The 27,106-nt window shown below is 37.5% G+C and overlaps 2 protein-coding genes across 4 annotated transcripts in view; both read right to left on the bottom strand.

The window, feature by feature from the left end:
- The window catches only part of LOC311074844 (GTPase IMAP family member 8-like), a 7,304-nt gene extending 3,087 nt beyond the window's left edge, over nt 1-4,217 (bottom strand). The window contains exons 1-4 of one of the 2 annotated variants that reach the window (XM_084101754.1): nt 3,225-4,217; nt 3,015-3,052; nt 1,907-2,572; nt 1-445 (exon numbers count right to left, since the gene is read on the bottom strand). The exon at nt 1-445 is cut by the window's left edge and continues 323 nt beyond it. In XM_084101754.1, the coding sequence (XP_083957880.1) occupies nt 1-445; nt 1,907-2,572; nt 3,015-3,045 (1,142 nt within the window). In that variant the 5' untranslated portion in view covers nt 3,046-3,052; nt 3,225-4,217. Of the gene's footprint in view, nt 446-1,906; nt 2,573-3,014; nt 3,147-3,224 lie in introns of those variants that run through there. The other variant, XM_084101755.1, reaches the window with a different exon arrangement.
- Nucleotides 4,218-5,438: 1,221 nt separating this feature from the next.
- Nucleotides 5,439-26,871, bottom strand: LOC311074845 (atlastin-2). Of its 2 annotated transcripts, XM_084101756.1 has the most exons (14): nt 26,734-26,871; nt 22,200-22,477; nt 20,420-20,554; nt 19,034-19,138; nt 18,881-18,931; nt 16,892-16,948; nt 15,431-15,523; nt 14,257-14,395; nt 10,516-10,643; nt 10,371-10,427; nt 9,857-9,928; nt 9,206-9,637; nt 6,314-6,328; nt 5,439-6,185 (listed from the first exon to the last, which is right to left on the bottom strand). In XM_084101756.1, the coding sequence occupies exons 1-14, from the start codon at nt 26,804-26,806 to the stop codon at nt 6,075-6,077; spliced, it is 1,746 nt and encodes a 581-aa protein (XP_083957882.1). In that variant the 5' UTR covers nt 26,807-26,871; the 3' UTR covers nt 5,439-6,074. The 2 variants fall into 2 exon arrangements, with proteins under 2 accessions (XP_083957882.1, XP_083957883.1); XM_084101757.1 differs by lacking the exon at nt 6,314-6,328.
- Nucleotides 26,872-27,106: the final 235 nt, after the last annotated feature.

Here is a 27,106-nt window from a genome sequence, read left to right as displayed (position 1 = left end):
TCGCTCTCGATGTGCTGCTCGATCGACACGTCTTTAAAGCGCTCGCCCCACGTGAACAGAACTATAGTGTGTCTCCAGACGTCTTCTCCTAATATAGACATGTTTTCCTCAGTGATTCTCTTTTGCTCTTCCTGAAATGATGTATCGGCTGGGATCACGAGCAACAGGGCATGAGGGAATTTCTTGCACTCGGAAACATTTTTGAGGATGGCAGATCTAATAAAGTTTGGGTTTAATTCTGATGCAAAATACTTCCACCATCCTGGAGTGTCTAAAACGGTCATCTTCCTTCCGTCTACCTCTCCGTAGCGTCTCATTTCCTCTCCCGTTCTTCCTCCGATGTCAAATGCGTCCCGATTCAAGATTGTGTTTCCGGCTGAGCTCTTTCCGGAGAGGATCCATCCCAGCAAAACAACTCTGACCTCCTCCAGATGATGTACATATGCTGAAATGAAAACACAAAATAGAAATATTTTTATTTTAAAATATCCATACGTTCATTCTTTAGCATGTTCAATATTTTAAAAATGCAATACGGCAAAATTGCTGGGTCTCTCAAAGTTATGAACAAATGTTTGTTAGCTAATAGAACGTTTGTTCAAAGTCGTCTGGCCTTTAACCATGTATTTATACATCATTCATTTTAATTGGACGTTCAGCTTACATTTTTTAAATGTTACTACTTCTAAATGAACTAATGTTCAAAAAACATTCAAAAGTGACATTCCCATGTTTGCAAAATTATCCCTTAGAATCCCTATGTTCCCTTGATGCTTGAATAACCAAGATTATTGCTGATATGTAAAGAAACTTATAAAACGAGATCTTCCCAGATTCCCTGTGTTGTCTATGAAAGCCTGTAGACTGATGTTTATATGGTCGTTTTTGCCGGGAAAATCAAAAGCATGTGACGTCACGTTTACGCCCAAGAGCCTCGTATCTGTTCAATGACACACGAAACGAACGAATGCTTATACAATGTTCAGGATAATATTATGAAAGAGCCGTTATGTACTGTAATGTGAATGTGTGTCATGGATTCATTCAAGCTATAGTCTCATAGTCAGATCTATATAGTCTACAGTCTCGAATATACTTTATAATCAGACTATCATAACAGTGTGATTTTAATGAGCTCATCTGTCGATATCATGAATCTCAGATCTGATGTAAACACACACATCACTATGATCAGATGTTTCTGAACTGATGCTTTCTCATTTCTGTGTGTTTATTCCGTTATTGAGAGAAAAGAGCAACACAAATTTACATATCTAAACGCCTCTCTCAGCAGTGGTTCATGTTCGTTAACAGTATATCGCTGTAAATGCTATTTCCAACTTCTAAAAGATCTTCTCCGTGAGTATATATATTGTGTCTTGATTCACGTTCAGTCTCTTGTGTGTTAAGGCCAATTTATACTTCTGCGTCTGACCTACGCCGGAGCCTCTACGCTGTAGGCAACGCGTTGGTTTTCATTTATACTTCTGCGTCGTTGTCCGCGTTCACGCGCGCTGAGGGAGCATGTGAAACCCGAGGGAGCGGTCCTAGCAGACCAATCACAGCGCTTGCGTCCGCGTAGAGTTGACGCGTTGTTACATTTTTGGAGAGGTGCACGGGGTACGCGCGCTACACACAGCCTACGACGTAGCTACGGCGTAAGTTCGACGCAGAAGTAAAAATTGGGCTTTGTGCACGAGCAGTCAGAGCTGCAGTTTCACTGAACGGCCACCGGTGTCGCTATAACACGACATTTTCAACTCTCAGAATTTCCATAAACGTAAAACATTCTTAGAACATATTTTGTTAGCTCAGATATGTATTATCTCATCAAATTGAGTAATTAATTAGGCAACATAAATCAAACAATTGATTCAGTCTATACTTTCACTTCAAAACGCCGTACCTTTTTCTTGAACTCTCGACCGTTGATTCTGTACTCGGTCTTTTCTAGAATTTGCTCTCGTCTGAATTTCCTCCCACCGTTCATTGACCTCCTTTACTTTATCCAAGTCAATGTCAAAGTGCCTGCCGTTATTCTTCCCAACAATTCCTTCGATTTTCTTGAGCAACTCTGTGACTTGTGTGCGATCATGATGGTTTAAATTATTAAAAACGTGATATTTATCGCCACATTTGTCAATAAGTCGCTTGAGCGCTGACCCCGGTTCCTGAACATGTTGCTCGATGTGTTTTCGTTGGACTGAATCTCCTCTTGTGAAGATTATGAGGGTGTGAGTCCAGATATTCGCTCCCATCAGCTCCACATATTCCTCCAGAAACTTCCCATCGGAGTCGGTGAACGGGCGATCGGCCCGAATCACGACCAGAACCACGTGAGGTCCGGGTGACGTCAGAGAGAGCCTGCGAACCAGCTGCTGTTTGCAGATGTTTGATAAATCATTAAGACTGAATGTTTTCCACCATCCGGGAGTCTCGACCAGACTGACTCTCCTGCCATCAATGACCCCCTCTCTCTTCACGAGCTCTTCTGTCGCACTGGTTTCCAGTACAGTGTCGATCACTGATGTTTTCCCAGTTTGACGCTTTCCCAGCACCACCACTCTCAACTCTTGGGAGACAAAACGGGAAAAGCCAATAATATTAAAGCACATTCATTTCATGCACATTTCGCGATATAACATGAGTGATGTAGGACCATAAATAAGCACTTTAGTTTGGTAACATAAGGTTCATTAGTTAACATAAACTAATGAACTGCACTTCTACAGCATTTATTAATCTTAGTTAATATTAATTCCAACATTTACTTATCAAAATCAAAAGTTGTATTTGTTAACATTAGTTAATGCACTGTGAACTAACATGAACAAACAATGAACAGCTGTATTTTTTATTATCTAACATTAAGAAATATTAATAAATACAGTAACAAATGTATTGCTCATTATTGAAACGCTTATTGTAAAGCACTTTTTTTCCCCAGTCATCTTAATGACATAAAGTGCCAATCAACCCGAATTCACCCTTTGATGATATGCAAATTTACTCACCCTTTTGTTTTTCTTCTTGATATTTGTACATTTTCACACTATTGTGTCCAGAATATGAAAGAACATAACATGAAAAACAGGAAGAACAAGAAATAAAAAACACAAAGGAACGGGATTAAGTTAATAAATTTGAGAAATGAAAACAGAATTAAAAAACATTTGTCTGATTTATATAGCTAAGATATATATAACAATAAGACTATAACGTACCTGTGGCTTTATCTTTCATGGGAAATGTGATGATTAAATCTGCTAAAGCGCTGGTTTCTGCTGTGTCAGGTCAGAGTGGGTGATCTTATAAACTTGATGGATCATGTTTACAGAAAACAATGAAAAGGTGTGGTTATGGAAAAACATGAGAGCATAAATAATGGTTAGGTTATAGTTTATCACTTGAGGTGTGACAGCGCCTCCTTGCGGGAGGAAAGAGGAAACGCATTATTTAGACCAGGGGCTTATAAAATAAAAAGTAAATAGATTTAAATAAATAAATAAAAAATGTATCATAATATGATTGTGTGTAAAATAAAATTAAAATATATTTATTAATCTAATAAATAAAATAAAACATGATAAATACAAATCAGATTAAAATTAAATAAATAAATTGAACAGTTCGTTTTTAAAGGTGCACTACGGAACTTTTGGCCCTCTAGCGGTTTAAAACAAAACTGCATGCATTATTTTATGGAAGAACATTAATTGTTGTTGGTTGTGCTTCGGCTCTGAGTGACTGTGCGGATAAATATGATTCTTTCTCATAACTAAAAGAGAGAGAGATTATCCTTCTGCTCATAAAACATTCAATACTAGGCTTCAGATATAACCAGTTTAGACTAAAGGATCTCAAGATACTGTAGTTTTACCCATTTATAGACACGGATCTTAAACATAAACTCCCGCACATGAGCTGAAACAACCATAATGAAATAATCTTCACTATAGATCCTGCTTTACACTGAACTCTGCTAGAGAGACACATTTTACACTTTATAAGATATTTTAAGGCATGAAAAGGCATTTTTTTCAAGATTTCTTTTTTAAATATGTCATTTTGGTGATCAAAGAGGAGTTTAAAAGGATAAAATTTACTACAGGGGAACTTTAATTTTTGTATATATTTTTTTTTTTTAAGTTCCCATGCAGTCAATAATTGTATCCCTTAAAACTCATCTTGACACATTTAAACGTTTTTTCCTGTGAAAATAGTTTCTTCATGGCTTAAAATATCTTGAATGTAACTTGACACCCTTTGCATAATGAATATGCAAATGAGTCCCCGCCTCCACTCACTCACAGCAGCTCGGATTACCTGATCCACTCGCTCAAACGACACGATCGCAAGTGGAAATATTGGTTTAATTCATCGCTTTTACATTTCAGATCCCTCAGTTCTCCATCTCCTAAAGCCAAGCCGATGTTGATTCTACACACACACACTTTATTACGAGCTCTGTCTCGCTCTTCTCTCCAGCAGACTCTCCTCTGTTCAGTGTTATATGACGAGACACACATAGGCGAGTGACGTATGCACGCAATTTCCCGCCAAAACCATCCCGACAGGTCAATAAACACTTATAATAGTGAATCAGGGTAAGACAAAAACACGTTTTGGAAGGATTGATAAAAATGATTAAAATTTTGTTAATTTTCAACAAAAAGAGTTACATAATATACTTTTAAATAATTTCCATTGATGTTATGTTTGTTGTTTTAATTACAGTCAACAGTGCAATTCTATCCTATTTCCGACCTGTTGAAAAAAAAAATCAATATTTTTTATTTTGCAGTTTATATGGTCCACACACACATTATTGGGGTTGAACAAATATCATCTCTCATCATCAACCAAGACATTTTTTTAAAAAACACTTAAAAATTGGACGTTCAGAGAGAATTCAGTAATAACATTTCTCAACTTAATGGGAATGTTAGCAAAACATATTTTTGATAGCGACGTCTTTTGTCTCGTCAAATTCATTTATGAATTACATGAATCATGCACAGGATTATGCAAATATTTCCAATTCAAAACAGCAAAAAACATACTTTTAAATAAATACATTTAAAGGGATAGTTCACCCAAAAATGAATAAAATGTCAATAAAATTACTCATTCCAAACCATGTGAGACTTTTGTTCATCTTCGAAAAACAAATGAAGCCTAAATTCAATGTTCATCATATAAATCGATCAAAAAATGTGGACTAAACTGCTTTTACGATCTCTTTATGAGCCTTTTGTAGCGACAAAGTGGTAGAAAAAAATATAAATAATAATATAACTTAATAAAAAACAAATTTAGATGGATTTAAAATCTAAATCCGTCTTGCTCAAGCAAGCAAATAAAAAAAACGGTAAAACATTTCCACTGTCCTCAAGTGAATCTCATTATCAAACACAAACACAATCGACACGTAAATGTACAGTGATTCATTTTAATCAAATTGAAAAATAAATAAAGAATAAAGAAACCATTATAAGTGAAAAACAATGAAACATTCCAGAATCATCATGATGCTCAAGGCAGATGGCAATGATGAAGACAGTATAAAACTAAGTGTGTCTGTGTGTGTGTGTCTGTGTGTCTGTGTGTGTGTGTGTGTGTGTGTGTGTGTGTGTGTGTGTGTGTGTGTGTGTTTCTCTCCAACATGGACACGAAACCACAGAAGCATTCCTGCAGATAAACATGAAACCATCGTTTTTCCTGCTACAAAAGAAGAGTGTAGAGTTACACACAGATCTCGTACAACATGCCCTACACGTGACCGGCTTACAATCCTAATCTGTACAGGAACACACGTCTGGATGGAATGATCGAAGCCGAGGAAAGTTCATCTGTACAGCAGAGAGACACACAAATCATTGGTACGGTTCTCAACGAGGTCCTCTTCCGGAGGCCGAGCGCTTCTCCGTGAACACATACAGCGTGGGAATGACATGAGAAAGAGGACACCTGGTGAAAGACCCCGCAAAACCCCCAGAATCCTCGGTCCGAGTGGGACAGAAGAGGGTGAACGTGCCGAGTACGTTCTTCAAAACGTGACGCTAGCAAAACGGCTAGTTCCGCTTCTTGACGTTGTTGTTCGAGGACAGTCTCTGTCGCTGCGGCGGCATCAGGGCACTCAGCGTCACTTTGCTCCTGGCAACTTCAAAAAGTTTGGAAAAGACCTAAAACGAGGGATGAGTGTTAGTACCGTGCACACACACACACACACACACACACACATGCACACACACACTCGTGTGATTTAAATCAAGAGGTCAGAGGCCACTAGAGGGCAGAGGTCACATCTCACCTTCCTCGGCGTCCTCTGTGTGAGCGTGAATGAGAAGAGAGCGAGATGTTACAGAGACACACACACACACACACACACACACACACACCTCTTGCTGCATGTTCATTTGAAAACTCATTTTTCTTAACATTAAGATACAAATATGACAACAACTTTAAAAACAGCAACTGGATTTTCAAGTAGAAAATGAAACATGCGGTTGGTTTTGAAGCTCTTCAGTGTAAATTAATAAAGAAATTACAAATAAAATAAATAAAAAATTATCAAATATGTAATGTATCAGAAAAACAGTGAAAATTCTAACAATGTTTAGTGCTTGACGCCTGCCTTAGAAAGTTTACTAGGGACATTTTTTAATAAATAATATAAAATAATAATAATGAAATCTGAATACATAATTAAAATAATTTAATAAAATATACAACAGTAGAAAGTTTACTGGAGAAAAACAAAATTAAATTAAATAATATAATAGAAACAATAACAAGGTGAAAATGTACAAATTGTTAGTGCTATTGACACTTGCCTTTCTGTTAAAAACAAAAAATAACTACATAATAAAAATGTAATTAAAATAAATATAATGTACAACATAAAAAATAAAAATGACAAAAAATTAAATATACAATATAACAACCAATTACTATATGAAAATGTAAATGTTTTCACTCCTGCTTTAGTACGTTTTTCAAAATAAAGTAAAAATTCTATGCACTTCTAATATAACCTTAATCTGACACGATCAAAAAAAAAAAAAAATACAGAAAGGTCATAAAATGTGTGTCTTTAGTTTAGTGCACCTGGAGGAGCGCTACAGGTGAGAGGGGAAGAGAGGAAACTACAGAATAAGAGTCTTTTAAATAAGACAAGCTGAGTGTTGCAATACAGACAGAAGGAGGAAAAGCACAGATCAAGTGTTTGGGGAGCGTTCAATAAAATATACAAGTAAATCATAAATAAAAACAAAATAAAAATCTGAAAAAATAAAAATTATTTAAAATATACAACAATAGAAAGTTTACTGGAGAAAAGTATTCAAAATACATTAAACAAATTAAAATAAATAAAATATTAAATGGATAAAAATATATAAATAGAGATATATATATATGTATATATATATATATCTCTATCTATCTCTCTATCTCTCTATCTATCTATCTATCTATCTATATATACATATATATATACATACATACATATCCAGAAATCACAATGTATGATTTTTTAACTATTTATTTGTATGATACAGCTGCAAATAAGTATTTGAACACCTGAGAAAATCAATGTTAATATTTGGTACAGTAGCCTTTGTTTGCAATTACAGAGGTCAAACGTTTCCTGTAGTTTTTCACCAGGTTTGCACACACTGCAGGAGGGATTTTGGCCCACTCCTCCACACAGATCTTCTCTAGATCAGTCAGGTTTCTGGGCTGTCGCTGAGAAACACGGAGTTTGAGCTCCCTCCAAAGATTCTCTATTGGGTTTAGGTCTGGAGACTGGCTAGGCCACGCCAGAACCTTGATATGCTTCTTACAGAGCCACTCCTTGGTTATCCTGGCTGTGTGCTTCGGGTCATTGTCATGTTGGAAGACCCAGCCTCGACCCATCTTCAATGCTCTAACTGAGGGAAGGAGGTTGTTCCCCAAAATCTCGCAATACATGGCCCCGGTCATCCTCTCCTTAATACAGTGCAGTCGCCCTGTCCCATGTGCAGAAAAACACCCCCAAAGCATGATGCTACCACCCCCATGCTTCACAGTAGGGATGGTGTTCTTGGGATGGTACTCATCATTCTTCTTCCTCCAAACACGTTTAGTGGAATTATGACCAAAAAGTTCTATTTTGGTCTCATCTGACCACATGACTTTCTCCCATGACTCCTCTGGATCATCCAAATGGTCATTGGCAAACTTAAGACGGGCCTTGACATGTGCTGGTTTAAGCAGGGGAACCTTCCGTGCCATGCATGATTTCAAACCATGACGTCTTAGTGTATTACCAACAGTAACCTTGGAAACGGTGGTCCCAGCTCTTTTCAGGTCATTGACCAGCTCCTCCCGTGTAGTTCTGGGCTGATTTCTCACCTTTCTTAGGATCATTGAGACCCCACGAGGTGAGATCTTGCATGGAGCCCCAGTCCGAGGGAGATTGACAGTCATGTTTAGCTTCTTCCATTTTCTAATGATTGCTCCAACAGTGGACCTTTTTTCCCCAAGCTGCTTGGCAATTTCCCCGTAGCCCTTTCCAGCCTTGTGGAGGTGTACAATTTTGTCTCTAGTGTCTTTGGACAGCTCTTTGGTCTTGGCCATGTTAGTAGTTGGATTCTTACTGATTGTATGGGGTGGACAGGTGTCTTTATGCAGCTAACGACCTCAAACAGGTGCATCTAATTTAGGATAATAAATGGAGTGGAGGTGGACATTTTAAAGGCAGACTAACAGGTCTTTGAGGGTCAGAATTCTAGCTGATAGACAGGTGTTCAAATACTTATTTTCCTCACTGTATATATATATATAAAATAAAATAAACAAAAAATAAGAATAATAAATAAAATAAATTTAAATTAAATACTAAAAAAAAACAATAACAAGGGGAAAATGTACAAATTGTTAGTGCTATTGACACTTGCCTTGTGTCTATACTTTTTACTATAAAATCATACAAAATAAATAAATAAATAAATAAATGATATAAATAACATAACATATAAATAAATAATAAAAATAAATATAAAACACAAATTTAAATGAATAAATTTGGATTTTAAAAAAATGGACGAGCGAGGGGAAAAGAGGAAACTACAGAATAAGAGTCTTAAGACCAGGAGAGTGTTACAATACAGACAGCACAGATCAGTGTGTGTATCAGAGGAAGGTGTGTGTTACGCACCTGTTCCCACAGGGTTTCCGCCACGCGGTCGATGAAGCTGCCCACCTCTCTGAACTCTCCTGAGTATTTGACATACGCCCAGATGCACAGCGACGCCAGCGCTACGCCCATCGTCACGTTACACACCACCGCCACAGAGTTTATACCCAAAAAGCCCGTCACCACTGACACCACGTACATCACGAACATCACGGCGAAGAGCGTGGCGGGCGTGCGCGCCGCGAAGAAAATGTTCTTTCCGTCGTTGTGTTTGAGAAAGTTAGCGTAGGCGTCGTCGAGCTCCTGCTCCAGCTGGTCCTGATAGCGGCGGCAGAAGTCCTCGCCGCCCATCTTCTTCACCGCGCGGAACTGACACACACACGTCTGCTTCAGCTCCATGTGGCGGCGCTCCAGATCAGCCGGAGCCAGGTAGGGCTTGTCTCCGCCACACACCTGCACACGGGGAATACAGGAGTCATGAGTGTGTGTGTGTGTGTGTGTGTGTGTGTGTTTGTCTCCGCCACACACCTGCACACGGGGAATACAGGAGTCATGAGTGTGTGTGTGTGTGTGTGTGTGTGTGTGCGCGTGTTTGTCTTCGCCACACACCTGCACACGGGGAATACAGGAGTCGTGTGTGTGTGTGTGTGTGTGTGTGTGTCTCAGTCATACCTGCTCCATGCTCTTGTTATACGTGTCTTTCGCTCCTGCTACAGCTGCCAGGTTATTGGCTTCAGCGGTCGCCTGCGGCACACACACACACACGCACACACACACACACAAACCAGATCAACGTATGCGAATAAAATATAAACAGTAAAGTAAATATAACTAGAATAATAAATTCTAAATAAATAACTAATAAATACACAAAAATTTACAATTAATTGATAAAATATATAATTGCCTTAGAAAGTTCAAAATAAATAAAAATGAACAACTGAAAGAATAATACATTAAAATAAATAATAAAATAAATGCACAAAAATAACTGGATAAATTATGTAACATAACAGAAACTAACTACGTTTTGACATTTGCCTTAAGTTTAATGGAGAAAAAATAAATAAAAATAAACAAATATAATAAAACATTAAAAATAAAAGAACAAAAATAAATCAGATAAATTGATAAAATATGATAAATCATGAGTATGTGCCGAAGCAGTATTTCCACACGTCTGCACCTGTAACATGGACTTGGGGTGCGGCAGCTCTTCGCCCTGATAGATCTTCATGTAGGCCTGAGACAGACACACACACACACACACACACACGGGTCAATCCCAGCAAACATCTGAGCGATGGAGACCGGCTGCAAAACACTCTTACTCTGAAATACTGTAGGAGATCTCGACACGTGACTTTAGAGCCGCTGATCTCCTTCTCCATCAGGTTCTCTGGAGCCAAGAGCAGCGGAACCAGATTCACCAGCTCTCGCTTGAACTCGTCGTCGATGTCTACACACACACACACACACACACACTTATTTGGGCCATCAATGGATTTAAACATGATCAAACATCAGCACACAGATGTGAAGACTAGGGCTCTATGATTTCATAAAAGTGGAAATTTACTGTACAACAGAATGTCATAGAATTTGGATGAATTGATCAAAAGTGGGGCTGTCAAATTGTGATCTGAACTAGTGTGTGTGAATATTAAACCGCAAGACTGCACTGAAATATAAAGCCAACCTGCCAATATTACATTTGAAGAAATTATGACAGCAATAGATCACAGTAGAATGAATAATAATAATAATAGTAATAATAATACAGATTATTAAGGAATACCACACATTTTCATCCAATGGCAATCTAAGCATTAAACCTCTGTCGAGCAGCACTTTGTTTGCAAAAAATTTTTTTTTAAAAAGTGCCCGTAACGTCATCATGTGACATCTAGATGTGTGGCTTGGGTGGTTTTTCTTTCCTCCGTATCGATTTCTGCTGCTCTCCGTTTTTACTTTCTCTTTCGCAGGTGACGTGCTGATTGGTTCGTCTCTGCTGTCAATCATCTGAGAGGAGGGTTTTAGCATGCTGACGTCAGACGACGAAATCCAATCATATCGTTACCGGAAGCCCAGGAAACTATAAAAGGACACGCAAACGCACTAGAGGAAGTGGCCCTTTGTGTGTGAACTTGACTTGTGATTGTGCGAACTTGACTTGTGATTGTGCGCTTGGTATTTTCTGTTATGCTCGTTTTGTTTTATTTTTTTGGGGTTATAACTGATTAAGTGTTGTTAGTGTGTTTTGATTATCATGTGAAACCAAATTACTTTGCCATCCTATTTCCTTTATTATTGAGCATTTGAGAGCGGTGGCGCTGTGTTTGGCTGGATAGAGGAAAAAGGAAAAGTTAAGTTATGTCACGTGACGTACATCGTGCACACTTAGTTCTAATTTATTTTGTTTAGATACACTACGTTTAGGGGCATGTGCCATCTGCTGTCATTGTTGTTTTGACAGGTAGAGTAGGGAAGTATACGACGTCTCGGACGTTGAAGACTTTTCCTTCCCAGGTCTGGTATAAATTGTTCTCTCTCTCTCTCATAATAAATTTGTTCACATGTTCTGCTGCTTCTCGATGGTCTTATTGACTCTCCCAGTGTTTTAATGGTTATAATTGCTGAAGGGTGGCCTAATGTTCCCCTTCTAATTCCCTAGACGTGAGGGGTCGTAACAGCCCCTATTATGCTATTTTAAAGGCTCTAGGGCTGCCTTTGACTAAATATTCTTCTAGTTGACTGGTAGCCGTTCATTTAAGCAATTAGTCGACTAATCGTGAGTTTATATTAAGTCATAAATCATAACAAGCTTTTAATTGCCTTTACACTACATAGCCTAATCAGCGCTCAAACACACGCATAAAGCCACAGCACACCGGCACATGTAATAATGATGAGTGTGTCATGAAAAAACAGAAGGAGACCATCTAAACATTTTAATAATTTATTGATTAAGTTTTCCGTGTTTTGGGCTGCAGAGATTAAGACAGGATGTTGACATCATCATCTACGCAGTAGTGGACGCGCGTGCATATATGCCAGTTTTATACAGATTACATATTCTCCGATTATTTATTTTCCATTTAAAATTTGGTTTATTTAAAAGTACATATTTCAAGCTTTCTATAGATATACATCTCATGTCTGTGAGGCAAGTATACGCTGAGTTTCAGTTTGTTTTGTGACGTGACTGAGACGGTTTTCATTATTTTACAAAAGCACAATGTTTTGTTGTAATTGTGAGTTCACAGAAATAAAAGTAGATCCTTTACAGTTTGCATTACTCCTGTCTGTATGACCAATGACAACGGAGTCAGATATTTTACTTTAAAGGGCTGGTTCAGAGTAAAATCAACCTAGGGTCCTTTGCACCATGACCTCGAGCTAAACACCCCCCAGAAGCCTTTTCCCCTTGGTTGAACATTATTAAAGTTAGAGCTTATTTAGAGATATCAGCCGGATGGTTTAGTGCAGGCGCTAATGGACCCAAGGCTGTATCTGGTAAATTACCGCACTAATAATGCCCAGAATGGACCAAACTTCTACAGTCGTACAAACAGGTTCTGTACTCATAAAACAAGGCATTGGAAAGTTTGTAAATCAGGAGTTTATTTAAATAACACTTGCCTGATGGCTAATGCTACCGCTAACCTGGACGTCGACGTCACTTCAGGGGTTTGGGAAAAGCATGTAAAAGTCCTGGCAGAAAGCGATCATAAGGATGTAGTGTAACGACGCCCAGTTCCAGGAATGCACTGATATTTTGTTGGTAGCACCAGTTTGCAACAATTATTAGTTAACACTAAGTTGTCAACACTTCGGAAAAAATAATAATTCATCGTTACACTTCATCCTAATGCAACGTTTGGTCCATTCTGGGCATTAGTGGGGTAATTTACGAGATGCATCATAGGATCCATTAGCGCCTGCACTAAACCATCCGGCTGATATCTCTAAATAAGCTCTAACTTTAATAATGTTCATCCAAGGGGAAAAGGCTTCTGGGGGGTGTTTGGCTCGAGGTCATGGTGCAAAGGACCCTAGGATGTTTTACTCCGAACCAGCCCTTTAAATGCAAGTGATGGCGCCTGCGCCTGTGTGTCACGCAGTCAGAGCTTCTCCACACAAACACTTATGCGCCGAATAACAGCGCACATTCATCCATGTGAACATTAGAGCGAGCGGACTTGTAAAGTGCTGCTACTTACACGTTTTAAGTGATAAGCCATATTTGAGGTCGATGAATGATAGGCTAATGTTTGGATTTCTTGTTGTTAACGATCTGTCCATTACAGCCCGCGTGATTTCGCCACTTCCTGTAGAGGTTTTTTTTTTTTTCTGAGACCAACTGAGTAATAAAACGTTGTTCAGCCAAACCTCTTCTAGTCAACTAACAGTGAGTCGACTTTTACAGGGCAGCCCTAAAAGGCTCTTAATGTTGTTTTGGAGTCTCGTACAACAGGTTTACAAGCATCAAAGGTCAAAAAACACTAACTTTCTCAATTCAGGACTCAACAGTGCTAGTGTTTCACTAACGTGTGACCCTGGATCACGTCACCAGTCTCGAGTCGCACGGGTATATCTGTGGCAATATCCAACAATACATTGTATGGGTCAAAATTACAGATTTTTCTTTTATGCCAAAAATCATGAGGATATTCAGTAAAGATCATGTTCCATGAAGATATTTAGTAAATTTCCTACCGTAAATATATAAAACATGTATTTCTGTGAGTGAATGCAGCACAATCGTGAACATAAATGAACAACTTTAAAGGAGATTTTCTCAATGTTTCGATTTTTTTTCACCCTCAGATTCCAGATTTTCAATAGTTGTATCTCGACCAAATATTGTCCTATCCTAACAAACCATACATCAATGGAAAGCTCATTTATTCAGCTTTCAGATGATGTATAAATCTCACTTTTAAAAAAATGACCCATGTGACTGGTTTTGTGGTTCAGGGTCACATATGTGACTAAAATTAGATGTGTGTGAACTGTAAAATCTATTTAGGAGTGTGTGTGTGAATAATCAAGTCCCGCGAGGCTCTCACCTCGTAGCCGGCCGTCGAAGTGAGGGTTTGTGGCCACTTTGAGTCCGGGGTGCGGCAGAAGAAAGCAGCTGATGTTGGAGAAGCACGAGTGGATGTGTTTCCTCACGTTCTGGAGTTCCTCGTGTTGATTGGGTTTCACCTGAGGATCACAGCATAACTCAGCACATGTGATCGAGTTCTCAACCGGTCTGACTCTAGAGCCTCCACTGCACAACAATGCTGAATAAACTGAATGTTTTATTGGTGACACTTTACAATAAGGTTCATTAGTGAACACTAGTTTATGTATTAACTGACAGGAACTAACCATGAGCAATACATTTGTTACAGTATTAATTCAGATTTGTTAATATTACTTAATAAAAAGCCAGCTGTTCATTGTTTGTTCATGTTAGTTCACAGTGCATTAACTAATGTTAACAAGATTTTAATAAAGTATTAGTAAATGTTGAAATTAACATTAACAAAGATTACTAAATGTTGTATACGTGCAGTTCATGTTAGTTCATGCTAACTAATGTAGTTCACTAATGTTAACTAATGAACCTTATTGTAAAGTGTTGCCGTTTTATTGATATCAAATTATTTAACGGTTTATTAAACATTAAATTAATTCATTTTGTGATTACAGGAGTTATGTTGTGTATTCCAGATCAGGGTTATTATTATTATCATTAACTAAATTATTTAAAAACATTTCTGTTAATTGAAATAAAGCTGAAACAAAATAAAAGATAAATATAGGTTGAAAAACTTAAACTGAACGAAAATGAGAAATGTTGCCTAGGCAATACACTGAAAAAAGTTTAAGTTGAAGCAATAAAATTATTAACTGGAAATACAAAAACAACTAAATCTTAAAAAAATAAAATAGCTAATATAATAAGAGCACATAACGAAATTACTAGAACTAAAATTAAGATGAAAAATAAAAGCTTATATCAATAATATTAATAAAACCTGATAACTCTGTTCCAGAACTGTATTTTCTTCAATAAAAAACATTTAGTTGTAGAGGGAAGTGTTAGATGTCAGTAATTATGACAAAGCTGCTTGTTTTAAAACTTTTTTTTAATGATAATTATTGATATATTAACAATAATTCATTTTTGTTAAGACACGAACAAGAGAAACCGGTTTCCTACAGTATCATGTGACCCGTCATGTGACCCACCTGCAGCCTCTTCTCCAGAAACATATTTCCTCCATCCAGACCGTAAGCGTGTTCGTACGGGTAACTCCAGTCTCGGATGAGAAACATCAGGGACTGCACGCAAACACACACACACAGAGTTACTGCAGTGTCATCTCACACACTCTCTCACACTCAAACACACACACACTCTCACACACACACACACACACACACACTTAGGCCTGTCACGATTATGAAATTTGGCTGACGATTAATTGTCTAAAAAATAATTGCGGTTATGCCGATTAATTGTCTGTGTTAGGGCTTTGACGATTATGCCGATTAATTGTCTGTTTTAGGGCTTTGTGCTTCATTCATTAAATAATTGTGATGAATTTAATCCTTTGTAAGTTATCATTTTGCAGTGTAAGATTACATTTAACACCTTTAAATATTAAATAAATATATTCAATAGCTATGACAATTTGTTTATTAAACTTAGTGAGTGTATAAATCAGCAGCAAAAAGTAATTTTTGAAAACATCTGCACAGTAATTTAATAAAATCTAAACATGTTAATAAAAACAAATGTGCACAAACCATGATAATATGATACGCTTCAAAACAGAGCGGAACAAAGCGCGTATGCGCATCGCGGGTGCAGAATGATGTGCTTAATGCAACATGGAGTCACAGTGCGCAGCGCTGCACAAGTGCGCATTTAAAAGTTCACGGCACAAAGCGAAGAAATGTCGAGGGCACAAATCCTAGTGTATATCAGTCCAACAGTTTATTGATCATTTGTTTCTTCACAGTTTTAAACTCCAGTTATTGTGCGTCTGATGCCAATTCATAGTCCTTGTGCTGTGTAGGCACACGGTAGCGAGCGAGTCATTTAGAAACAGCAAAAAACTCCAGCAAAATAAAGTCATTTTATGCAAATCCACAGCCCTTTATCTACAGATCAAGCATTATAACGTCAATGTCACATTGGAGAAAGTTTTACCGTGTATCCTGTCGTAACCGGACGACGCGCGCAGTTTGAATGCTGAACGGAATGATTGACAGCTGCAGACGAGTTTGTGAACTTTAATTTAACAATGTAAATATACTACTGTCCCTCACATTAAGCTATGGAATGGCTTCAGATGACTTTGAATATATTGCTGGAAAACGTAATTAGTGCTTGTCTATTTATTTTGGTCCATGACTCCCCCTTGTGCCGTAGGCCTATAAAAGAGCGCAATAATCACGATTGTCTGAAACAATCGCGGTTAGATCAAACAATCGCGATCAGACGGTTATTTAATTATCGCGACAGGCCTACACTCTCTCTCTCTCTCTCTCTCTCTCTCTCTCTCTCTCTCTCTCTCTCTCTCTCTCTCTCTCTCTCTCTCTCTCTCTCTCTCTCTCTCACTCACTCACACACACTCTCTCTCTCTCTCACACACTCTCTCTCTCTCTCTCACACACTCTCTCTCTCATAAACACACACAGTACCTGGAAGGGTTTCTGGTAGATCTCCTCCATGGCCAGTCGGCCGTACTCTGTGAAGAGCTGAAAAAAAGATTAAAACGCAAAAACACATTATAATACAGAAGCACACTTTAACATTTATAATGCGGCAACATGACGACACCTCAAAGGATTCATGATCCAGTGAGACGTACTAAACCTGTTAACCGTCAGCCCCCGTTTTCATCACAGATCTGAACTTAAACGATTGTAATTCTTGAATGCTTTGACATATCGACCTCTTTTAAAAGACGACACTCAGACTATTGCACAAGTGAAATTAACATGCAAAAGATAGTTTACAGGCAAAATACATATATTTAACAAAATAATTTAGACTCTCAAATTGCTCAAATCGAAGCCATGTGTCGATGACAAAAGAGATAATTATGTTGATATCAAAAAAAATTAGTTTCTAAGAGGTTTTAAAGTACCGTTTCCATGTTCCATGAGTGGTTAAGCTTTCAAATGATACCTAACTTATAATGCTAACTAAAATATGTGATGGGAAAAAAGTGTGACTGACGTTAAAACTGACATTTAACAGGCTTGAACAGGTTTGAAATGCTAAAGATCTAGTGTTGATAATGTGTGATTATCTATGCGTCACATCTGTTTACATATTCCCACAGAGCATCAAATCACAGCAGGATCCTGCAGACCGAACGCAAACGGCATTTAAGTCTTTAGAGGTTTTAAAAGCGCAACTTTTAATTTGACAGAGCATCATAAAATAAACCATATTCAGGTTAAAAGTAAAGTTTAAGGGCGTGTAATGTAAAATGTGTGAGTTTTTTTTTTGGGTTCATCTTAGGTCTGACAGAAAGTAACAATAACGTGTAATATAGTATAAATAATATATAGATACATATACACATATACATATAACATGCATTAATTCAGATTAAGAAAATAAAAAAGAAAACAGCAGGCTAGTTATACACACACACACACACACAAAAAAAACATAAGTAAATAAATAAAAATAAAATCAAATAGGAATTAAATACTATGTTTTGTAATACATTATTTTTTTTTAAAATAGAAGTTAAGTAGTTGTTGGCTCCTTAAAATATTCCAGAAATGGGCTCTAAATTTTCAGGAAAAGTTTTGGCTTTTGTTTATGTGTGAGATTTTTTGTGAGTGTAAAATTGTAATAATTTAGTTTGTGGATCAAGTTTATTGGATGTTGATTTTTGTAAACGTAGACACTGTCTTGCAAGAAAAATTCCAGCATTATATCATAATCATAATTCTCGTAAAGACACCTTTAAAAAGAAAAGACGCCAAAGACGTCCATCTGACGTACGAACCGAGACCAAGAATGAAACGGCACAGACAGGCATGGAAAATATCCCATACTGTTTATTATTAGTAGCATTTCATGTAACAAACAGATTTAGAGCATTAAAACGAGTCTAAATACAACGTAACAGAGCGCGTAGAGCCACAAGACCAACTTACATGTTAAAATAATCCACTGATGATTATTTATTTTGACTTATTTTTATTATTTATGTTTTAATTCTGTATAAAGGTTGTATAATTTTCATTTGTCCAATTGGTTTTTCAGATGTTTTAAGTTTGTTCTTTATTTGTTGTACAGCACTTTTGTTTCATCATCAGTTTTTTTTTTTTATGTGCTTCATAAATTCATGAACTAATATGAATATAAAATATAATATAATATATAAAAATAAAAAAGTTATCTGTGAAGAACAAATCATGTTGGGCACTTCTATTTGATATCAATGACATTCAGACGTTTTTAAGCCTGTAAACACTGAAAAACTGTGGTTACCGCCATTCTTCAAAATGTGTTTCTCTTGTGTTGAAGGAAAGAAATTCAACAGGTTTGAAACAACTTGAGGGCGAGTAAATGATGACAGAAATTTCATTTTCAAGTGAACTATTCCTTTAAGCCTGACTCGACCTGTAAACACTCCTGGATCAGGACTAAACACTGAGTCTCACCTGAAGATGTTGCAGATCGTCTTCCTGAACGTTTTGGGACAAATTATAGACCTGCACATAGAAACAGAAGCATCTGGTCACATGATCACACGTGGCGCGTGTCGTGCATCAGGACACGGATTGTTCTGGTCACATGATCACAGCGTGTCGTACCTGAACGGAGCTGGTCATGGTGCTGAGAGCGAACAGTGTGGCGCAGTCTTTGATGGTGGACTGACTGTCAAACGCTCCCTGTGTGTCCATGAGCAGCACTGCCACCTGCAAACACACAGATGGTCACGGGTTACTGAGCCAGAACACACCGGATCTCACACACACACACACACACGGATCAGATCTACGAGTGAGAATCACATCAGAACTAAATTAATGTGATCACCTGATCTAGGAAAACATCACAGGATGTTTAGAAAATATATCATAAAAATGGAATACTGCAGTTTTTATTATAAACAATTTCTCGGTGCACATTAGGGCTGGCAAAATGGCTGAAAAGCAAATTTTAAAATTTCTTGCTTAAATATCAGCAAAATTCAAATTGTATTCGAATTCAAAAGGCAATACTTAATGTTAGAGAAAAAACCTACAGTCTCGTGTCCTGTGCCCACATGAGGACGCAAGCGAGCGCAACAAGCAAATATAAACCAAATCAAGCATAAAATATAATTTCCTTAATGTGCATGCAAGGAAAATGAGGTTACAATAGTGCATAAAACTGTGTTTGAGCATCAGTAACCTGAGAACACACTTCAACACACAGCGTAATGAACTACATCAACACAAAACAGAAAACACTCCACTTCTACTCACTACATCTACATATTGTTGTTCGTCAAAAGCACCAGACGCTGAACTTGATCTGCAGAGAGTGCTAAGCGTTTTTTGTTGTCAATGTTTCCAGCTGATGAAGACACACACTCAGCTCTGACTGATGAACAATTTTTGTCACGAACTGAGAGGGTTTTCATCATCAGGAAGAGCCTTTTCCCACCACTTTTCAAATCAACATACTGTTGCACACACTGTATACTGGATAAGCTAACAAAAACAAACCGTGTCAGTTACGTCGTCATCATCATGTCTCGAGCGCCTCTTGACACACCAAACATTCAAATGCAGTTTTTTGCATTCGAATGTGCAGGGTTTTTTTTTTTAATTCAACGAATATTAGAAATTAATTTTTTTATTTGACAGCCCTAATGCACATCATCATTGTGTTAATAATCTTGAATCAGAATAAGTTCCTCTTGCAGTTCCTCTTCTCTGATGACGAGGGCGGGGCAACCTGTCACTCACATGAGATCAGCCAATAGCAAACCACAACCATCCAATCAATTCCCCACAGACAAAATCAGGCCCCACCCACATTTGTTCTTATTCCAGAAGCGTTTCACTTGGATATACGGAACTAAAGGGAAGAAAAATGCAACTTCCATTTCATGCCGACTTAATTTAATTTTGGCTGATGAAGTGTTTTCTTTGAGCTATATGTTTCAGATGGGCGGCACAGGTGTTGTGATGATGTGGGCTGATTTTTACCTTGCTGCCATCCGGTTTCTCCACCACAAACACTTCACTCCAGGCATGGATGCCCGTGGTCTCTCGCTCGCAACCGCCTCGCCACGTGAAGCCCGTCAGCGGCTCTTCATCCCCACCCAGCCATAAATCTGAGCTCTGACAGACACACACACACACACACACACACACACACGTTCAGCTGTGAGACGCAGATCCACTGTCTCTGCTGTTTATCACAGGCCACCTGATGTCAGACTTTTGTTGTCTGAACCGCTCCAGTCACGAGACACCTGTGTGCTGTATGTTCAGTGTGAGAGGTCAGTCTAATCTTCAAGACAAACTCAATAATACTCTCAACAGCAAAACAAAAGACTCTTTCAGACCAACACAAAACATCAGTGTTTCACAGTAAAGCGGCTGTAATGGATTAAAGTCGATCGGCAGCGTCACAAGAGCTGCTCTATGAGCGTTCAGTGTGTGTGTGTGTGTGTGTGTGTGTGTGTGTGTGTGTGTGTCGAATCTGAGTCATGAATCTGGACCAGAACCAGGGATGGGCTTTTTTTTTTAAATACTGTATTCGGATATTTGGCCTCAAAAAAATCGAATATTCATTTATTTAAATAATGTTTAACAAAAAAGACGTTATTTTTAAGTTTTAGTTTAAACAAAAACAAAAAATATAAAGAACAAAAAGCATTTAAGCTCAAGCAGCGCGAACGGAAAAAAAACGCTATGCTTTTTTTTTTCTTTCCTCATTCGCCTGCTGTTTGGATTTGTGATTTCTCATTGTGGTGTTGACATTATGATAACTCAGTTTCATTAATTATTTTGATTAAAAGTAATTCCATTTTGTAATTTCATTTAGTAAGATCTAAGTAATTCCAAACTTTATACGACATTATGTGATCAAATACGATAAACACGCTCCACAGCGCCACCCAGTGCATTTAATTATAACTGCGAGCTAGTGCTTGGGATTTATCATGGATCCACTGCATTTACGGCCAGCAAAGCAACGTAGTAAAGCTCGAATATTATTTTATTTTTTAATAATAATTATTAGGGCTCGGTATCGATTCAGATGTTCCGATTTGATTCGATTTCGATTCGACTCAAAGAATATAGATTTAATACGAATCCTATATTTATATATATAAAAAAAGAACAGTGAACATAAGTTTACAAGTGGTTAATTAATACAAAATTAAGCCATAAAACATGAATATTCAACATTACATTACTTGGGTACATTAAAACAGAACCCAACTCTATATTTCAAATGCAATGAATAGACAGGATTTTGATGCAAGATGAAAAATTTATGCTGAAAATTGGGAAAGTCAGAACAGTCGCACGCCTTGATCAAACAGGATCAGGTTATTTTATGTTTAAGATAATACACATTAAATCTCACAGCATTCGCTGTAACATGGAGGCCTATGAGCAGTGGAGGAAAACTAATACTGGCTTTTTGGGTGATAGAGAAATAAATAATAATAAAAAAAATAAAAAAAATAAAAAAAATCGATTTGTGTGTGTGTGTGTGTGTGTGTGTGTGTGTGTGTGTGTGTGTGTGTGTCGAATCCGACACTCAGTCATGAATCTGGACCAGAACTAGGGATGGGCATTTTTCATCATTTTAAAACACGATTAATCGAAAAATCTATTTTTTTTTGCCCAGCCCTAATAATTATAGATCGAATATTCGAAAATTAAAATATTCATGCACACTCCTAACCAGAACACGTACGAAAGTGAACGTGACTATGTAGTACAGGTCTGTGGAGGTGGTGTTCCTCACCTGGTTGTACATGTATCTGAGCATGAAGTCCAGCAGGAATGATTTGCCCTTGCGGAAAGCGCCCGCCACCGACACCACGACCACATGGAGGTCTCGCACGTGTTCCTGCAGGAGGATCCGCTCCAGCGCGGCTTCATCCAGAGAAAACTTGTGATTTTCCTCATCTGTGATTACGATCTGGACCGGCCCACACGCCTCCTCCACCTCGTCCAGCAACGGTTCCTCGTCCACATCATCAGAGCTCATCTTACGCCGGACATCCTCCACCCCAGACACACCTGAGCACAGACCACACCGAACAAACACGCATGAACATGAGGAGAGACGGCCTGACCCCTGAACCCGGTCCGAGAGCGTTTTCATCATCAGATCCCTCAAAAAGCAAGCTCTCGCTCATGTCAGGTGTGCACGGTTATGAGCCAAGCCACCTTTATTTATATAGCGCTTTTTACAATCGTTTCAAAGCAGCTTTACAGAGATAACTTACTTAAGCTGGACTATGATGCTATTTTCTTCTATATAATATGATAAAGATAACAGGAAAAACATGCAACAAAGTGTGTTTCTGCTGTACAGCAGATCCAGAAGAAAATATCATCATAGTGCAGCTTATGTAATTCAGTGATGGTTCATTTCTGTTGTGAAAAAGTTATTAATTTAGTATATATATATATATATTCAGTTCAGTTCTCATATAATGTAGTCAATGCATGCAGATCAATAATATTGTTAAATATGAAATAATAAAAGTAGCAAATATATCACGATATATCGGCCACCATATCGGTATCAGCCGATATATGTTCATTTTTAATGTTAGCATTATCGGCCTGATTAGAAAATTTGGCCGATGTATTAAAGCCAATAAATAATGGATTATTTCCTTCAGCTGAGACTCTTCAGATGCGCACTGTTCAACATGATGCTTTTTAATCGCTTGAAATATGAATGGAAGTACTTTCAAAAAAGCAAAACACAGTAAAGTACAACACAAGTCTGTTATATCGGCTTCATAACATTATTGAGAACATTATAATTGTGGTTTGGACATGGCTTTTAATGGTGAGACTTTTGTTTTTGTAATCAAAAATGATATAAAAATCTGGATTTAGATTTATCGGCCAATATATCAGTTATCGGGTTTCAAATATAAAGAATGATTGATTATCTGTATTGGTTAATATTTTAATATCGGTGCATCCCTAGTAACGATGATCACTTGATTTGACTGATTAACCCTTTCCAAACCAGGTTTTGCTGTCATTAACATGTGTAAAAAATTGCAGCCCTATTTATTTTTCTTGCCGGTGAGAATTTAAATATGTAATTTTGGTGATCAAAGATGAGTTTTAAGGGATATAATTAGGGCTGGGTATTGACACAATTTTCACAATTTGATTTTGATTCCGATTCGATTCAATATTGATTATTTTGGATATCATGGCAAATTCTCTCAAGAAAAACAAATCTCTTCACTAATGCTGTAAACTATGGGAGTCAGCTGTGGCCTACAGGCTTCATTAGCCTACTGTAATATTGAAGGTAAAAATGAACTGATTTGTATACAAACACTTAAATTACACCTTTATTTATTTCTATAATAATAAAGTTATATGAAATATAAACATTTAAATGGTGGCTGTCATAAAAACCTGCCAGATTTATTCAAACATGCAAATATTAAAGAACATTAAAAATTATAATGAATATGTAATATGGTGCATATATTTAGCTAAATGCTCCTCTCTAGAGTTAATTTCTCTGGCTGACTAACGAGTTTATGGTCACATGGTTTTTCTGAGGGAAATGTGACGTTACATGACATTGTTTACTGACGTCTTTCCACGGTTGAGCGACTCCATGTCACATGATACGGACTTTGATAAGTTGTACTCTATCTTTAACACACTTTCAGATGCTCATGTTTATTTCGCGCTGTAACTGGTGTTATTAAGGCGGAATTAATCGATTCTTGGGATTTAAGAATCGATATCGGTTCGTAAAACTGAGAATCGATTAAAATCGAGAAATCGATATTTTTTTACCCAGCCCTAGATATAATTATTGAATACAGGGGGACTTTAATTTTATCTGCATCTCAACTCGAGCTCAGTGCTTTTCCGTCAAATGTGCATTTCCAAGAAATAAACATGCAATATTATTAGTTACTGTGCTTATAAATGCAAAACAATTGCAATTTTTTTATTTTATTAAATTACCTATATGATTAAAAAAAATCCCTCCAGCACTACTAAATCTCTCTAATGTTAGTCCTGAGCCGTGTCGTCACAACTGTAAATCAATGATCAGTGTGTGAACAGAAGCAGATGACATCACACCTGACGGAAAACATGGAGGAGTGTGAGAGAAACTGAGGGATCACGTTAGGGTGGGAATATACACATTATATATAGTGGTAATATAGTACATATCGACACGTCCCATTAGACCTCCTCCTCCTCCTCTTCTTCTGGATCACTGCGTTTGTCCTCGAAAAAACATGAATGTGGTAAACGCAGTGACCCACATCAGCCCGTCTAACGTTTCCCACAAACACAAGTGTTAGACATATCTAGGGCTGAATCTAGACACGCAAACAGGCCAAAACCAGTTTAACCGCCGATAACACAATCTTTGACATAAAAGCAGATCCATCTGAATGTTAATGATGGATGAGGTTTACTGAGAGAAAAGACCAACGGTTTCATAAATATTTGTGTTTCTTAGTTAGTTGCACAACAAGGTTTCCATCCCAGAAGTCATTTGGTTCTGGTTTTCTAGATTATTGGCGCATTAATAAAGTGTTTTCCTGCACGGACGCAGAGGCAGAGGTTATTTAAAGCAACATCTCATAAAAAAAGCGAAACACGGAGAAACAACCCACCACTGCCCTGAACACACACTCGACACGTAATCCTAAACTCTTGATAATCCTACACACACACACGTGCTTCTATTAGCCAAAGCCACACGACCTGCACGTTAAGATCATCGTTAGTGTTGTACAGTAAATGTGTTAATGTAGTGATGTCACACGAGGGAAAATCAATTCATAGAATAAACTCAGGGTTCAACATCGAATCTCACTTTCATTGGAAAATGTGTAACCTTGGAATTTACGAACCAACCACTAATGTTTTTAATCGCCATTCTTTTCCCACAACATTTCTTTTTTCGTTTGAATAGAAAGCATAACATTTAACGAAAAAAAATTTTTTTTAGCACAATGAGAATATTTTCTAAAAACAAAATGTGCAATAGTTTATTACGATATTACAAATACAGAAGAAACGAGGCTTGTTGTTATATAAAATGAGCATTTTGGCCCAGTATGTGAATGTGAATTTTAGGCTGGGGCAAAAATGTTCATTTCAGCACAATATCCAATATATAAACAAAACCAATAAAACCCTCATAAAACAGATATACGGAAGCCCTGTGAGAGGAAATATTGCTCAGATATGGGAGATATTAGTCCTGCAATATCACAAGGAAACCTTCAGGAATGAAACGCAGATAGAAGACAATATGAATAATATGACAATATGAAGCTTGCAATTAAATTTTGATCTCGACTCAATTTGATTCGATATCGATTTATTTGGATGTACATCAGGTACAGTACGTCAATTTTTCTCAAGAAAGAAAAATGTGATATATGATCATAATACAGGAATCCTGTCAGCGCATTACTATAATATTTATGGTTAAAAATAACAACTGATTTGTATACAAACATTTAAACAGTTAGCTACTGTATATTCACACATATTTTATTAATATTTTACTGTTTTTACTGTATTTTAGATTAAATAAATACAGCCCTGGTGAACAGAACAGACTCTTTCACAAATATTTTAAAATCTTAATGTTTCCAAACAACACAATGATTGTATGCCATATGGAATTCTTATTTACATAATTTAAATAATAATCCATAATTCAACATGTGAACCGCCATACAACCCTCCAGAAACACAATATTATCAGTAAATCAGCTCTATATTATGATTCAGTCTCTAGAACTGATTTCACAGTTATCTTTCATCTGAAACCTCCTCTTGTTTATGTTCTGTCAGTGAAATATTCTCTATATTCCCCGTGTGGCCTGATAAACACAAACCACTGAAACACACACACTCGCACGGAACTATTAAAAGTATAAACGCTCATATAGAGCTTTAACAAGAACAAACACACTCACGATAATGATATGAAATCGATCGCTCGTGAAATCATCTGCATCAGTCAGTCCTCAGGTGATTTTTCATCCTCATTTCATTCAGCGATTTCTTAAATAACAGTCATATTTCATACACCGTTCTCACACAGCCTGACGTCTTGGATTTACTGATGTTTATCTTAATCTGTATGAATTAATTCTATTATTATTGATTTTTACCGCAGCGCTATCGCTGGCCTGCGCGCGCCTCCCGCCAAACGGCCGTGACGCGACGCTCGCGCTCCGCTCGCGTTAAACGAGCAATGACCGTTAAAACGCGCACACAATCGCGCTGTCTCTCGCCGGGTTTACCTTCGTTATATCGGTTACTCGTGCAGTTCTTCCCGGTGTGATTCCGGTGCTTTAAGCTGCTCTCCTCCGCCATCTTGACCCCCGTTCAAAATAATCGCACGCGCCTGACGTCACAAACACCGCTACACTGTCTTTGCGCGTTCCTTTATCACGGCCGCGCGCGGCGCGCTCATGTACCCATGTGTGCATTATCACTACTATTGATCGCTACCTCATCACACACTTCTGAGTTTACCCCCTCATCTTCTATTGTAATTCATGTTCATTATTACTGTATACAGTAATGTATTGTATACAAAATTGTAATGTAATGTATTGAACGTGAATTAGGCCTACAATAGAAGATGAGGGGGTAAAACTCAGAATTGCGAGA

This window comes from Abramis brama (genome assembly GCF_963993115.1).
Source record: "Abramis brama genome assembly, chromosome: 23".
Taxonomy (NCBI): Eukaryota; Metazoa; Chordata; class Actinopteri; order Cypriniformes; family Leuciscidae; genus Abramis; species Abramis brama.
Note: the sequence above shows the minus strand (reverse complement) of the source record. Positions and strands in the feature narration are given on the sequence as shown.